Source organism: Eucyclogobius newberryi, unplaced genomic scaffold (genome assembly GCF_026437365.1).
Source record: "Eucyclogobius newberryi isolate DKJ021-1_F unplaced genomic scaffold, fEucNew1.0.hap1 SCAF_18, whole genome shotgun sequence".
NCBI classification, from domain to species: domain Eukaryota; kingdom Metazoa; phylum Chordata; class Actinopteri; order Gobiiformes; family Gobiidae; genus Eucyclogobius; species Eucyclogobius newberryi.
Genome location: NW_027315812.1, coordinates 17,881,291 through 17,898,662, shown reverse-complemented (window position 1 = coordinate 17,898,662; position 17,372 = coordinate 17,881,291). Strand labels below are relative to the sequence as shown.

The window sequence follows — 17,372 nt, the reverse complement described above, 5'->3', positions numbered from 1 at the left end:
AGTTCATCGGTGAGTACTATTGTGCATGACAAATTCTCCTTCTCAACTTTCACTTGCACTATGCTGAAAGTATTCTCCAAAAGATCAAATAGCTACGTACACAAATGTCAGACATACATACATGTTCAGTGCTTCTCTTTGCAAGTGTCATGAGCTCCTTGTCCCCCCCTCTGCTCACAATGGACCCTATTATTACCCATTTGTCTGCATTAATTACTGCAGGAGATTTCAGGTAATAGGGCCCATTGTTTCTGCGGGCAGATTGGTGACTTTAGAACGAAGACAGCACTTTGTACAGGAAGAAGACAGGTCAATTACCTCCGTTCCCACTGCATGCTATATATGGCCTCCTAATTCACCTGCCTCTGAGAGGGCACAATTCATCAGAAGAGGTGGACCGAAATAACCCAATCGTTTGTCACCAGTGATACATACTTTGAGGTTTCATCTTTTATCTTTTAGTTAACTCTTCCTATTTCCCGCCCATAGCCCCACAGTGTCATTGACAAGCTCACTGGACATGAGTGATGACTTGATGAAGTGCGGAGGATGGAGCCGTCTGGCCGCCTGAGTGCTAATAGAAAGTTTCTGTCTTTCCGAGAGCTGCTGCTACTTTGTTAACCCACAGTCTGCGCGCAACGACATGCAATAGTCACAACTCACATATACAGCACAGTGTTTGGAGATATGGCAGAGAAGAAATTGAACTTATTATTATTATTTTTTATTGTTTTTAAGATTGTGTTGCCTGTGGGCTTAAATAGGCAGGAAATGAAAGTGTGAGATGGGGGATGAGAGAGAAGGATTCAAACTCACGACACTGTGGCCGGCTGAACGTGGAGCCTGGCATGTGTACTGTACTGTGTGTAAAAGCTAGTTTGCGAATGCACACACAATAATAATAAAGAAGATGAACACGTATCAACGTATTTGTTTCAGATTGCTTTTGGAGTGTAACAAAATCCAAATTGGATGCATGCATTTCTTATGGAAAACCAAATCAAGCGTATTTGAACCTTTAGCATAGTTTAGTAATGTGGGAATTGCATTATCAGGATGGCAGTCGTCTCGGGCCCCATTGATTGGTATAGTTGGCTTGATGGATGAGTTTTAATAACAGTGAAAGCGTCATATTTTGGGGGCATCAGCAGTTTGCAATACGCCGCACTTCTCCTTTCTCCAGATTTAGCTTTTGTCCATCACAGCCCAAAAAATCTATTACAGTTAGATTTGATCTCTGCGTTTGACCGAAAAACAGTTGAACAATCAGACTGGGAAATGGATCAAAAGGGACAAGGCTCAGAAACAACATGCAAAGAAGACATTTTTCCTATAAAAACATAGATATTGTAAATATATAGACACCCGAACAGGGGCCAGATCAGCACAGGGTTAACACAGAGACACACAAACAACATTCATCCTTGTAATCATGGGTTCATTCTGTCTGAGCCCATACTTTTTGTATTCCCACTTATTATACTTGAAACAAACCCTAATTTTTCTTTCACGTCTGTGTCACCTCTGGCTCTAAAATATGTCAAAACAAAGTATAAATCCCCTTTTCCTCCACTTATCTCACAGCACCTAAATTCATTTCTGTTTTGGCAATTCATCATTACAAAATATGTTGTAACACAAGTATGAATTGAAAGGACTCCACTGTAGGCATAAAAGCCAAAACAGGCCAGTATAAATCAGTGCATCCTATCTTCTCTCTGTTAATGACTCTCACAGAACTGATTCATTGTGATCCAACTAAAGCCACATATAAAGATCAACTGGGGGAACTTTTCCCTTCTTGGTCCTTTCCTGTGAGGGGCTTAAACTATTCTGGGACAGCCTGCAAATGAGGAGGACCTCTGCTCCCCTTTTTTCCTATGGGATATCTCCCACCCCACACTGTAGATAATTGTAGACTTCATTACCTTTATCACACCATGTTACACTCACATAAATGTAAGACAGGGGGCTTTTAAACCTAGCTCTGATTGATTCAATGTAATGTCTTTCGACATCAATCTGTCCCTCATTGCACATCTGTTTCCCTTTTTAAGTTGCCCTAATAGCCTCTCTAGCCTATGTCGTGAGAGATATTAAACAAACAGATAGGATTTCCTATCAGGTCGGCTACTCAGTGAAATTGAGATGGGCATTGTTGGAGATTTGGATGGTTCAATTTGCAGTGAAAAGGCCCGCGATCGATAAAGTAGTGCTGCCTGTTATCAAAGAAAGGTCACCGAGCAGGCTTGACACTTCTGGCTATTCGCTAAGGACTTATGCACACGCAGAGTATATCTATGTGGTCTAATGCCACAGAGAGCTATGTATCTGAGTACGAGGACAACGTTTTCTGTAATGAATCACATCTAATGACATAACGGTGACAGGGTATCGACTCAGAGGCCACTGACTTGTCCTTGGACCCTTCACAATGGGAGCCATAAATCAATGGATGTGCAAGTCCGATAAACAAAAAGTTTGAACTATTTGAAGTAAATGTAAATACTTTCCGATATGGTTTTACACCCATTTATCTCAGCTTATGCCATGAAAAATAACAAGAACAAAAACATATTACATTTCTAATGTTTTTGTTGTTGTTATTTCAAATAGCCCAATTTGATGACTAAAAAGCTGGAACAATAGAATGCAATGCAATGGAAGAATTGCAGTTGGGGATGAGCAAATTTGTTGATACAGCGTAGCCACAGTAAAAAGTATTTTAGTGGGTCTATTATAAAAATAGAGATTTTGCACAGTATTGGCTCAGGAACTCAGGAAAAATGCTTTATTTCAACCTTCAATGCTTTATTTTTATTGTACATTTACAGCAATGCCTCAAGCCTTTGGGAAAAGGTTGTTCATGGCATGTTTTCAATATCAAGGTTGGATATTCTGTCTTCAGCCTGAGATCAGAGGTGATGTTCTACTGACTGACATATGAGCACGAACATGAGAAATGATTAATTAGGAAGGAGATGAGCAAAAATGAGGTCAGAACTGACAAGGTGTTGAAGAGACTACACTGAAAATGAGTTTGAGTTTAAATTAATTCTGAGCTTTAATATATGTAGAGACCCATGATGTTGTAACCTTTCAGACTTTAGAATTACGCAAAATGTGAGCCCGTTGGCATTCCTTTTGAAAGGCGCGTGACATGTTTCCCTCCATCTTTCTGTCCAGCTGCACATTGAGCGTGACACTGGAGCAAGCCATCACCTTAGCCAGGAACCACGGACTGCCCCCACGATGCATCATGCAGACCACTGACGTCATGAGGAAACAGGTATAATAAAGTCTTCAGTGTTGTGTGCATCTGTTCTGAAGAAAAAATGATTTGACCACCGTTTGCATGTTCTGCCTGTGCTTCTATGTTTTCTCTCCGATACTTTATTCTCATACATATTCCCCTCCTGTATTTTCCGTAAATGAGTCATTAATGAGTCAATAATTAGAACGAATGGTAACTGTTTTTTAATTACAAAGCCTCTTAAGTAAAAGTACTACTATACACTTTGATATAGTTGTATGGTTTGTGTTTTTCACAGTATCCTTTCTGTGAGCTGTTTGTGTGTAAGGTGGCAGTATGTCATGTGGAGAGATATACACATTATATACATTCAGAATACTTTCAACTTTCCGCTTCATTTCATCTTACCAGGTTGCAGCAAAACAAACAGCATTGTATTGGCTAACATGCTCATCAAATACTGTGCGGTACTTTCTCACTGTATAAATGTTGAGTGCATTGAATACATAAAACATCTTCCGTATCTTTTATTAAAATCTAAAAACGCAATTTAATGCCTGTAGACCTGTAAATCGAGATGACTGCCGGCCTCCGCAATAAGTGACCTGTGAATTAAAAATATTTTTGAGGTTATTTTGTTGCCTTTTTGTTGCAGAATCCACTATAAATGATGTGTGAGAATGTAGTAGTTTCATTATCATTATAAACAAGATGGTGGTATTTGGGCTATACATTTCAGTTTACTTCATGTGCCTCAGAGAGCGAGACACTTAAACAGCAGTTGAAAGAAACTTGGCAAACTCCCCCAAAAAAACGTCTGAATGTATTATTCAACACAATGGTGGGCTTTATAATTAAACAAGCAAGAAATATGAACACATGAAAATTTAAGACTATACAGCATACAGTATTTATGGCGTTATAAATCAGTGGTCAGCACAAATCTCTACGGAAATGTGATGCTGAGTGCTTAGCTCATGCTGTTCTGCTTGTCCCAGGATGATCTCTCCTGGACGCTGTGCCATTCGGAGACATTAGGGGGCATATCTGTCCCGGGGCATCACAATGGGAAAAGGTTGGGGGGGGGGGTGATAGGCGTTGTAATTGCTGATGCTATCCTGATTTGTGGACAGAGCTGAGGTCAGACAGTGGGGGAAACTGAGGGGTCAGCTAATGCATTGGATGGAATTTCACTGATGACCTCTCCGGACAATGATTTGATTTCATGTTTTTAGCTTTCGTGTACAGACTGTTGTGGAGAAGTCGTTCAGGGAAGGCAAGGAGCAAATAAGTTATATCAATGTACTAACAAACGTGTCGACCCCTCCCAGGTTCTAATGTACAGCATATGTCTATAATGTATAGTTTAGTAAGAGACAATTACCCGTTTTCCCCTCCCTGATCCAAGTTTGGAAACAACATTAAAAAAAATACTACAATCATTTTTGCACAATACTGCTTAGTAATAACTTTTTCAAATTGTTTGTGGCCCTTGGGTATCACTGGATGCGCAAAAATAAAGCGTCATGAAAGCTGTGCTCCTGACTAAGCACATTAACACATTCATACAACATTTATCTTCCAAACGCATTACTCGTGACTTTATTTTCTCGCTAAGACGTTTCTGCACGTGATTTGCATACAAAGGCGAGGCGAGAACACTTTGAGGACCAGAAGCAGCTGCAGTGTAAACGCCGGTGTAAATTGGAGCAGGTGGTCTGGGCTTTATATCCCGTCATTAATTCATTACGAGATGTGTTGTTAGACATTAGGGGTTTTAAGCATCTCCTGTTAAACATTTTAACACCTTTTTTTCTATTTTAAACCTTTTATTTGTTTGTGTAAACTTCCGTTTGGTTATTCAGTGCTGTGGTCATTTGCATTTCATGTTGAGTCATGAATTGTTTATGCCTTCCAGGGAGCGAGGTGTCAAAATTCAGCCAAGAATCTGGGCATAAGGGACCGAACCCCCTCATCTGTCCCAAGGTAAAGCCTCTCTAACTGATGTGCTGTCCATGTTTCATTTTAAGTACTTCATGGACAACTTCCTGTCTGATCTTGCTTGCCGTTATCCCTATATCCCTCAGAATTCATGTTACTTCTATAAAATGCAACTTTCTTCTTTAAATCATGACTACCAACAATCCATAGCAGTCCTTAAATTGTAATTTACATCAAAACATACCCCAGAAAAAAACATACTATACCTGTTTTAGTGACATTTGCATTTGAATGTTGCAATTAGGTTCAGGTTATTTTAAGACTATGTAGAAATGCGACAAAATTGCTCTTTAAATGTATTACTTAACATTTTCAGCCGCTGTAAAAGCATAAAAAATATAATAGTTTAGATGTAAAATGCACACTTATGTCTTCAGACTATTACATATTACTGTCTTTAAGGAGCTTCCAGTGCATCTAGTAAATGTACGTTCCTCTGGTGCATGAGTGACTGTGGGTTTGTGACCTCCGTGTCAGATGAAATGTCTGTTTGCTGTATGTTCCTCCGACAGGTTGTACAAGCTTTGTCAGCCTCCTCCTCCAGACGGCGACCCCTGAGAGGCCCTTCACTGAAGGCCCTCGTGCCAATGAAGGATCAACAAAACCACACTCACCCTTCCGTACATCGCTGCCTTAAGTGTAAATAGACAGAAATGTCGTAAATAGTATTTTATTACATATTATATTTTTCCATATTTTTATTTTGCTATCATCTGTAAGCCATTGTAACATTGAAAAGGCGTTATTGGGTGCTCTCTAAACAATTCCACTGTCATTGTATTGGCTTTTGTATTCGTTATTAAGAGGAGCAGTACTGTAATTATCTTTGCAGATGTCTTATTCCAGATTTAACTAGAACTTTACTGCAATAATGTTATTTTAATTATGTTTTTCTCCTGTAAATAATTGTGCAAGTTGGAGTTTGAATGCATGCATTACATAATAATAATAATGTTTATCATTATTAACAAACAGAATATGGTTGGACATATAGTCATGTCATTTATATATCATGTAATATCCACAATACTCAGGACATTTGTCTGTGTAAATGAACATGCCACTGTAGAATGAAGGAGTAGTTCTCTATGCAACAGACAATAAAGCTACAATAAGCTGCAGCTGCGTCTCAAGTCCATTGTGTCCTGCTGGAAGTCCATTTGCATAAACACTATATAGGGCCTTTTGAGAACCATTTGAGGCTTTTCATTTCTGTATATTACAAGTAAGATTCTTGTATTTGGATAATTACATATTTTAACTCCTGACAACCATTTACAATCAGACTAAAGGAGCACTATGTGACGTTTCTCTTGGAGGGTCACCTGCTTGTCATGTGAACATACTGCTTTACCTGGAACATCTTATCTCCATGGAGACAAGCAGGTGACACCACCAAGCCAAGTTGCAGGTGGAGAGATGATCCTGCTTATAGTAAGAGTTAACGATTATATACGATTATTAAACTTATCATGACGAGTCCATCCATTCATCCATTTTCTACCGCTTTATCCGGGGCCAGGCAGCAGTCTAACCAGGGACTCCCAGACTTCCTACTCCCCAGACACTTCCTCCAACTCCTCTGGGGGGATCCCGAGGCGTTCCCAGGCCAGCCGAGAGACATAGTCTCTCCAGCGTGTCCTGGGTGCCCAAGAGGCTCCGGAACAGATGCCCGAGCCACCTCAGCTGGCTCCTCTCGACGTGGAGGAGCAGCGGCTCTACTCCGAGCTCCCCCCGTGTGGCCGAGCTCCTCACCTTATCTCTAAGGGAGCGCCCAGCCACACGGCGGAGGAAACTCATTTCGACCGACCTTGTTCTTTCGGTCACTACCCAAAGCTCATGACCATAGGTGAGGGTAGGAACGTAGAGCGACCGGTAAATAGAGAGCTTTGCCTTTCGGCTCAGCTCCCTCTTTACCACAACAGTCCGATGCAGCGACTGCATCACTGCAGCCGCTGCACCGATCCGCCTGTCGATCTCACGCTCCATCCTTCCCTCACTCGTGAACAAGACTTCGAGATACTTGAACTCCTCCACTTGGGGCAAGGACACCCCACCCACCTGAAGAGGGCAAGCCACCTTTTTCCGGTCGAGAACCATGGCCTCGGATTTGGAGGTGATTCTCATCCCAGCCGCTTCACACTCGGCTGCAAACCGTCCCAGTGCACGTTGCAGGTCCGGGTTTGATGGAGCCATCAGGACAACATCGTCTGCAAACAGCAGAGATGAGATCCTGTGGTCCCCAAACCGGACACCCTCCGACCCCTGACTGCGCCTAGAAATTCTGTCCATAAAAATTATGAACAGAACCGGTGTCAAAGGGCAGCCCTGGCGGAGTCCAACATGCACTGGGAACAGGTCTGACTTACTGCCGGCAATGCGAACACAGCTCCTGCTCCGGTCATACAGGGACCGGACAGCCCTGAGCAAAGGGCCCCGGACCCCGTACTTCCGGAGCACCCCCCAAAGGACACCCCGAGGGACACGGTCAAAAGCCTTCTCCAGATCCACAAAGCACATGTGGACTGGTTGGGCAAACTCCCATGAACCCTCGAGCACCCGATGGAGGGTATAGAGCTGGTCCAGTGTTCCACGACCGGGAGTCGACAATAAAAAATAATCGTAGATGTATGATAATCATAATCGTTATCTGGACTACACAGACACTTCAAAAAGACCTTTTTATCGACGACGACAGCAAGTCGAAATGAGTCAAAATGTCTAGAAGAATCAGCTATTTCTGATCAATCAATAGTACACTTTATTTGTAAATATTCTATATCTCGAAGTCATCAGTCACCATATTACACCCTTTATTTGATTGATAATGTATATAAAATGTAAAAGTACACTAACAATAATCGTTTGACTAGTTTAATCAAAAATGTAATCGCTGACTAGTCGACTACGGAAATAATCACTTAGCCGTAGTTAGATTTCATATTTTCAAGACATTATTGAGCCTGTAATTGAATAAATACAAGATAGTCAAGTTTAATGCTCCACTGTGGGACATCCCAGGCAAAGCAATAACCCCTCCACGAAGGCACGCGCGTGTGGACAGTCCAGAAAAGTTCCACAGTGCACCTTTAAACACCGGCCTGTACTCGGCGCGTACTCCGGTCGCATACTAATACAATACTAGCGCGGCGCACGTGCAGGTGGGCGCATTACGGGGCGTGTCCATGGGCGTGTCTCCTGAGCGGCGTTTGGGCTCGCGGGGCTCGGCTGCTGTCGGGAGGGGCGTGGCCGTGGCTGCCAGCTCAGGAGCCGGGAGTAGAAGCGGCACATTCGGACCGCGGTGCCATCGGCTGTGACCGGGGACTCGTGCCACTGTTTCGGGAGAGAGAGAGAGAGGCGACAGGCGGAGGACAGTCCCGGGGCTGGACGTCCACAATGAGCCAGTCTCAACTCCGACCCCCCCCCGCCTCCTCCCGCTTCTTCTTCCGCCGCTTCTTTACGTGCTTTCCCCGCCGACCAGACGCCTTTGTGAAGGACGAATGACACCCCGGCTTACCTCATGATCTCACCCCGCCGCTGACAGGCGCGCTCGCGGGTCCCCACACTTTCTTCATGGCGTCTCCGCAACAGTCACGGATTCAGTCGTATCTGGAGAAGAACAAGATCGGACCCCTGTTTGAGGTGAGTGCAAACACGGCCGAGAGAAGTTGTGTGAAAGCTCATTAAGTGGCACCAATAAGCCCGTAATGTAATGTCGTTTATAGTTTGTGCCAAATGGGAGCACTAAACTACCACTATTCTCAACATTACTCTGCGTTAAGCGAGCCATGGGATATATAGGCTATCATTCTTCTTCACACAGGAGTCCCAAAAGCATGTTAGTGCGCAAAAACACTTAAAATGCTTAAGCTGGTAATGTTTTATCATCCAAATAAAGCACTATATGCAATTTCATGGGCTCTGTTGAGTAACTTCAGTCATTGCATATTGTACATACATTGCAGTTGTGAATGTTGTAATTACCTGAAACCAGTCCAATGCACGTGGCCATCAGTGTTGCACATCACAAGAGTTTAATATCACTTTTAAGATGGGAAAACACAAAGCTATACATCAAAAATGCCTTGTTCTTCTTCTAAAAGGGCTCTGCCGGGTACACACTTGAGTTTCTGTTGCAATATTCAGATGTGTCTCTCCAGTAAAATGCTGATCCAGTTTGTCCTACTTAGATGCATGTTTTGCATACGGGTGCAGTACAGTGCATGGTTTATAACAGCAGAAGTGACACAGGCGCTTTCAGTACCTTGGACAGTGACACGGGGTAAAGATGACTGAACGAGCCGGAGTGGAAAGTGCACAGTGTTTGTAGTTATCTCTGTCTGTCCTCACCTCCAGCACTGGCCCCTCTTCAGTGTGGACCTAGAATGTTCCACAGTATGGCATTACAACAGCGTATCTCTATAGAAACAAGCAGGCGACGCCACAAGGAGAGGTAGAAGGATTGAAGGGATTTTTGGGCAATAAAGCCACATTGTCAGCGCTAATGGGAGCCGCATCACTTCAGAAAAACCCTACAGCATAGCAGGACCTCCACCACAAAAGTTACATAGTGCACCTTTAAGTAGATGTGTTTCTTCTGTTCAAGACCTCAAAGTTCTGGACCAAAAGTAATGTGTGTTATATTGGCAGAATTCTGTACTGAACCTGGTTTACGTGCAAAAAACCCTTTAACTACCTCACTATGAACAAACCTCATCAAACTCATTTATACAGATTGCGGAAACTAAATATCAGCAACACTACAGTTTTGTATTAACTCAGTATTTGTCATTATCGTATTTATTCACAATATAACCTACTGTAGAAGTGATGACTAGGAGTGGAGCAGTTTTTAAACGCACACATCCTGGTTTCACCCCAGACCATAGTCATAATTAGAGAGAAATGAGATTGGGATTCATTTGACTGTTAAAAATATTACATTCCATGTTTTGTGTGCATTTCTTTCTAATAACAGATGCACTTCTTATTTAAACATTTAAAGACAAAAGTTGACAAAAGTAATTTTCCTCATGCATTTGCTCCATCTGCTCTTCCAGAGTCACAGAGTGGGCTCCTGCTCCGACTGTGAAGACACAGCTTATGATTTGCTGAGGGAAATTGATTTCCTCTTCCTTAATGAAATGTTTTTGTTGTTGTTGTTGTTTTTACCACATTTCACACAGCATTACAAATGTACCCAATTAATTAAATTCAGCTCATTTAAATTCATATCATACATAGTCCTGTGCTTTAATGCGTTTTAGCCAGTGTTGTAGCTTGTGAGGGATTTCATATCAATAGAAATAAATAAAAGCCTATTGTAAAATCATTACTCAGTTTCTGCCTATTCCGTAACGCTAGTACTTTAAATTAGATAAGATAAGATAAGATAATCCTTTATTGTCCCACATGGGGAAATTCAGCTTCGGTTTGTAGTGGCGTCCCTATAGATTGCTGTGTGGAACTTTTTATCCATCTATAAGGAAACACTATTGAGCTGTGGAGTGACCAGAAGGACCAGCCACTCTCTGACCTATTGATGCAGACTTTCAAAGCTCGTTTAATGCATGTGGTGAGATGGGATTTGATCCATTCGACGGCGTCATTTGAAATGTGATGTGTCATATGAATGTGAGCCAAATCAAACTATAAACACCATCTTTGTTGTTATAGGAATAAATATGTCAGTACAAGGGGCATACACGGAGCAGTAATCTTATCGTATCGTTATCGAATGTTACGATGAATCAGCGTTGGTCAGTCTCTTAAGTGTTTGCACTGCATCATTTATAACTCCTACTGAGCAAAGGCAGCAGATTAACGTATGAATAACTTTTCCAGATGTTTTTTTGCTAACCTACAAAGCTTTAAACTCTTATGTAGACTGTCGCTCAGTGTGTCTTATCACGATATCAGATTTCTCCCCTGTATCGTTTGATGAACAAGTGAGTGTGGCAGCTCTGTGGTCACGCTCGAGTTAATCCGCTGCTCCTTCAGACACAGTTACAGTAATTACAACAAGACAGGCTGCTGAGCACTACCAGAAGCCCAGGTCAAGAGGTAGAAAGGGAAAGGTGAGCAGAAAGGGCTGGGGATATCGGGCAGAACGTGACTGAGAGGAGGAAGAATTAGATTGGCGAGTGTTGTTTCGTTTTGACAGGAGGAAATAGACACGGTTATCATCAAACCTGCCGACTCACAGTGGCGCTGTTGGCCCACTGACGCAGGCTATACGTGTGTGTGCTGGTCATGTAGTAGTTGATGTATATATATAACTAACAGAAGGGTATGGCCTGAAATATATGTCATGGTTCTGGTTCTTCCACTCCACAAAATGTAGTATTCTGAAGTAAGAGTGGGCAATATTGACAAAAATGAAGTATCCCGATAACAATAGTCAGCTGATATTATGTCACTGCAACAGAAATGTGTTAAAACATGTCTTTAAACATATTAGTTAAGGTTTAATTATCAAACAAATGTGAAATATCTGTAAAATGAAACACAAAAATGCAGAAAAATCACCTTAACATCCAATTCAAAAGTTGACCACACAACTTTTTTCATTTGTATTTTTAATCAGCTCTTTTATTGCATTTTTCTTCGGTAATCAATGTACTTGGTCATATAATTCTGCATATATTCAAAACAACATTCCCTATATGTGTGCTCATTCATTTGAAAGAGAGCGCATATATTTAATTGATTCTCCACTCTATAAACATAAGTGCAAAAGTGTTTATCTTCAGATTCAATCAATACCAAACTATATTAATCGGAGAAGGAAAATAGCAGACTTTATTCTGACATTTTACTAATTACTGTTGAACGATTAGAGCACTTGTTACACTAACTTTCCTCCAGTGCACCAAGCATAAGGGCTCAAGTTGATTTCTCTCACGTAGTTTAATTTAGTCTCTTTCCTCCACCTTTCCATGAACATATTAATGAAAAAGATCGGTGGTTGACAAGTAGATTAACTGCTTTGCCTTTCTTTTTACAGAATAGACTGTGGTTTCTAATACGGGTGCAGTGTGATTTATTCCCCTTTGTTCCCTGCTCATCTGCTCATTTCTTTCTGCCAATCAGAGCAGAGAAACAGTGCTTTGACTCAGATTTATATAGAACCTGCTCATAGCTCCAGCAAACGATCATTATCACCAGTAATGCATCTGTTGATTTTCTCTTGGTTAATAGATTCTTCATTTATCTCTGAGATATTAAATCGTGATGAGCCCATTACCGGCTATGGCGCTCCGGTGTTTTTAAGCATCTTTGTCCAATCAACAGCCCTATTCATTTATAAACCCAAAAGTCTCATTATGGATTACAAGATTATCCACGTTTTTGATGAGAAATATCTTTTTTAGATGTACAACTTGGCTATGATGCGATTGCCTTTCAAGGTCTGGCCCTTTTCCAATGGCATCTTCCTCCAGTATATATGGCTCTATATAGTACAGAACACGAGGCAGCTCTTGTCTGGTTGCAGTCTTCACCTTGTATAACCTAAGATTTGTGTTCTCATCTTTTATTGACCACTGCAGGTGAATCAATGGCTGTTAGTGGCTCTGTGTGTGGCGGCAGGGGCACGCAGCTCTCTGGGGACGCCGGCAAAACGATTGGTACCATGTCATGTTTTAGTGCAAGGACATGCTAGGGACATTTTAGCCTGTTGTAGCTAATAGTAATAATAAAGGGATGCGTGCTCAAAGCCTTGGAAAGTACACACCATGAAGGCACATAGTCGGTATACCCTGCAGAAGTAACTAACAAGGTTGTCGAGAAAATGGATACGCAGATCCCAGTCGATGCTATAACTAGTGTTGAAACTAGATCAATACAGTAGAAATTATGTCATTAATAGGACAACTTTGAATATAATTTTTCCTGAATAGTCTTATGTTTTAGTTTTCTGTATTATCTTTGTGGTGTTGAAATCTATAAGGCTGTGCAATTAATTACCCAGCCCTAATTGAGTCATTTTCCTTCAGAAATCAAGTATCGTGACAGAATGCGGAATTTTCTTCTGTCTTTGTTTGAAAAATATATATAAACAAAAGAATGTTACTATTACTTTTTAATTTAAAACCTAGTAACCCTTTTATCACAGTGTTATTATAGTCTTTGGCCCTATACAGTACGTTTTCAGATGTCAGCATAGATCTCTGAACTGCCTCCAGTCTCTAGTCCTCTAAAGCTCAGTGGGCCACTCAAGTCTACAGCAGCGGAGGTGAAAATTCAATAGACTGCACGCTGACAGAAAAGAAAAGAGTAAGGCTTATGTAGCACCATGCTCTTTTGTCAATGGACGTTTCTGCTACTCCACTATATACTTTTGTCTAATGGCCTCCTTCAATCCACCTTTTACTTCAGAGTGTATTTAAACGTTTAATTATTGCAGTTATTACAGTACAGTCAGCCATTACTGAGAACTGGGAAGAAAAGGTATGTACTTTTTTATTGTCACCATTAAGTTTCAACATATTCAGATACTTCATTACACGTACTGCCTTGTCCTCCAGCTAAAGTCCTGACCAAGCCTGGCACAAGACCTGGAGATGGGCCCCCCTCCCGCTGCAGTGTACCTTAAACTTAACCTGATCCTCACACTAGTATCAATTAGTATCTGATTTTCGATACTTTTGCCAACGCTAAAAGGAGGTTTACCCATTTTTTACTAAGAACTGCTTTTGCAATATATCTGTACAGGGAAAAAACAGACTCTACCACGAAACTAAGAGAAAAATAAAGTACAGCGTCTTTAAATAAAACCTTTAACATTCTTACATTGCTCGATCAGAAAGCATAAATCGGTCCTTGCTTTGGGTTGCCAGATTCTATGGAAAAAAGTGAGTGTAGCATATTTTTAACCCACACGCAGTACTTTCTACAATTTCTACAATCTTCTTCCTCATTTCTGTTCGTGAATATATGCTAAGCAAGCTACTTTGAAAGTCACACTTAAGAAAATAGCCTCACATCCGCACACATATACAGAAATGTTGGCCCATTTTGGAGACGAGTCGACGCCACAGCAGCACCAGTCAAAACAATCTGATTACTCTGCAAAAGCGATACAAAGGGGGCTGTTATTTAAAACTCCCGATTACCATAGAAAGTGAAACTGTCAGATATGGTTACTTTGCTCTCATGGTCTGTCGGTGGATAATGAAATGTGTGTTTAGGCACTCAGCAGATAACAATTATGAATAGATTTATGGAACGGTCTTTATGGGTTTGTACTGTGCGGCCGGTGATGGACAGAAGGCCGGGCTCGAACAGACTGAGCGGAAAATGTCTCTCTGGACTTATGGATTTTGAATTGCCACAGCCACTGCCAATCAATAACTCGTCATGCAAGTTTAATATTACGAGTCTCTAGTCATCCACCAAATCACACTCAGTTGTTTGTAAGATTGCCATACGATTTCTGTGTCTACTTTAGATACTATAAAAGACAACTATGCACAACTGATCAATGTATTTCATATTAGAAACTAGGAAAATAAAATGCATTCCTACTCTAATCAAACCCGCTACATTTTCATGGCTGGCTTTGAAATATAGAACACTTTATGAAAAAATAATAAAAATACATAAAACATTTGATATGTGAATAGTAATTAAAGGCACTCCGGCGTACTCTCCTAAATTGCAGCTTTGAGTCGTAGTGTTTCGTTGCCAGGTTTGTGAAATTACACAGAAGAGCAACGCAGCAGTTATTGCTGCTTTTTACATCTTCTTATCTTCAGCGGTTTATAATGGTTGAACCACAGACTTTAGTGAGCTTCAATATCAGTGACACTTTACCGTAGCTGTGTGGTGAACGCAGTGGACATTTCCTGGAGAAAATGGCATGCTGTTTGCTGACCGCCGCTGTAGACTGTGGGCAGGAATGTCCCTCTGACCAATTACCTGATTAGCTTTCCGAGCACACGCAGCTCAGCCAAGGCCAGCCAGCTAGAATGTACACTCAGAGTCAGCCTGGTCGTACTGTAGTCTCAGATACATGAGACACGCACAGGCAGATACCATCACAGAGACTTGTTTAGTTTGCCACTGTATTCTGTCTCATGTTCTGTGCAGAATTTTAAAACAAATACTGCAGGGTTTTCTTTAAATGCCCCCAGGACAATTTGTCCTACTAACCCAAAGTCAAACTTATCTGCAAAACAACACTAATAAATACGCCGCTTGCCAAGCTTCTTTTGCTTTGCTGCAGATTGAACTACTTGTATTTAGTTCCTTGTGAATTGCTATTAAAATTCATGATTATTTGACTGTGTCTGTCAATACAATTTACAGGTATGTAAAATGTATAATGTTATTATTCTCTGACAAAAATGTATTCTAAAGTGAGATCATGCTGGCCTGCATTTCACCTGAACGAGTAGACTTTTTCATTTGCATTTTTATGTGCTCATAACTTTATATTGCCACAATTGCCATTGACAGGCCACTTTTTACTTCCGTCTTATGTTATTTTAATCCCTGTTTACCCGCATTTCTACTTAGAACTGCTCAATATTGACACAATGAATAGCAACAATATATGACAGAAATGAGTTAACCCCTCATGCTTAGGAGTCTATTTTTCAAAAAAAACGCCTGAAAAAATGACCCCCAAATAAGACTGAAGTTGTCCCTGAACCTTCTGGAGCACAAACAAGTGGCTGGAGCCTTTGTGAGGCTGAGACTCTGTAGTTTTGGCCTTGTCTGTTTTTCTCTAAATATAAGTAGAAACAAGTGCTGCTCAGAGGAATTCAGATTTTAAATTCAGCCTAGATTTTCTTTGTTAAACATATGAATGAGTTTAGTTGGTTTCTGGAGGGGTCAGAAGATTGACCCTAGTTTGAGCTTTTCTGAGTTTCAATTATCAGACAAATGTGAAATGTGCAGAAATATCACCTTATACCCTTATTTGAAAGTAACATAATGTAACATAACTTTATTTTGTCTTTTATGTTTTAAATGAATGAATATACCCGATATTACCTACATTTTGATACATTATCGCTCACCTCTTTTTCTTAACAAAGTACAGTTTTCACATCGCCTTAAAAGACAGTGACTTTAAAGTGCTTGCTTTTTGTTTTGTCCCCACAGGAGTTGATGACCAAATTGATAACGGAGACTCCCGACCATCCAATCCCCTTTCTTATTGATCACCTGCAGACCAAACAAGACAGCCACGGCAAACTGCAGCGCGCCCTGTCCGGCTCCGCTGCACTGTGGGCCCAGAGCTCCCCAGGTCAGCGCACGACACACTCCAGAGTCCTCCTCACACACGTATTCCTTCTAACAATTCCCTCGGCGCTTGTCTGATAAATACTAAGTGCACAAACGATGACTCTGTAGCATCGGCAGCAGAGCGTGGACGTAAACTTGCACGACTGTATTATTTGATGAGTTTGTGCACAAAAGCTCAAAGGATTGTTTTGTGTCCATCTATAACAGAATATAAACACACTCGCCGGGAGTTCAGCAACTATGAGAAGCCATGGCAAATCCATCCAAAGAAACCCAAGAAATCGAAGAGCGACCTGGCTGTGTCGAGCATCTCTCCCCCGTCTCCAGAGTCCAAGTCCTGTGAGTTTGACTTTCCCTCGTCGCATGTACGGTTCGATATCTGTCGTATGCCAATTACACACGCCGATGGCTAATCTTTCATTGTAATGAAATATAATGAGATGTAATTAAAACGAGTCACTGTGTATAACCAAGCCTCCTCAGTTAGAGGTTTCCCACCAAACTGCAAATGAGTTCATTATAAAGAGCCAAATCCTATTAAAAGTCAGCGCCGCGAGTTTCTCAAGATTGTCAAGATTTTGCCCTCAAAATATTTCCACTTCCACATTTTTAGCTTTTTGAGGCAATGAATAAAACTATAAACAGTTCAATGCCTCTATGGATACCTCAGTGCATTTGATATGTGTTTGATTAAAAAATTAATCTGTGATGGTCTAGTCAGGCACTGTTTATGTGAGTAGTAGTAGTAGTAGTAGTAGTAGTAGTAGTAGTAGTAGTAGTAGTAGTAGTAGTAGTAGTAGTAGTAGTAGTAGTAGTAGTAGTAGTAGTAGTAGTAGTAGTAGTAGTAGTAGTAGTAGTAGTA

The 17,372-nt window shown here is 41.1% G+C and overlaps 2 protein-coding genes across 2 annotated transcripts in view; both read left to right on the top strand.

Moving 5' to 3' along the window:
• Positions 1-6,375, top strand: part of prex2 (phosphatidylinositol-3,4,5-trisphosphate-dependent Rac exchange factor 2) — a 76,424-nt gene extending 70,049 nt beyond the window's left edge. Inside the window, exons 38-41 of the mRNA XM_072450771.1 lie at positions 1-9; positions 3,187-3,289; positions 5,172-5,239; positions 5,767-6,375. The exon at positions 1-9 is cut by the window's left edge and continues 182 nt beyond it. Of these exons, the coding sequence (XP_072306872.1) occupies positions 1-9; positions 3,187-3,289; positions 5,172-5,239; positions 5,767-5,812 (226 nt within the window). The 3' untranslated portion in view covers positions 5,813-6,375. The remainder of the gene's footprint in view (positions 10-3,186; positions 3,290-5,171; positions 5,240-5,766) is intronic.
• Positions 6,376-8,578: 2,203 nt separating this feature from the next.
• Positions 8,579-17,372, top strand: part of cunh8orf34 (chromosome unknown C8orf34 homolog) — a 44,073-nt gene continuing 35,279 nt past the window's right edge. Inside the window, exons 1-3 of the mRNA XM_072450770.1 lie at positions 8,579-8,896; positions 16,367-16,511; positions 16,718-16,849. Of these exons, the coding sequence (XP_072306871.1) occupies positions 8,828-8,896; positions 16,367-16,511; positions 16,718-16,849 (346 nt within the window). The 5' untranslated portion in view covers positions 8,579-8,827. The remainder of the gene's footprint in view (positions 8,897-16,366; positions 16,512-16,717; positions 16,850-17,372) is intronic.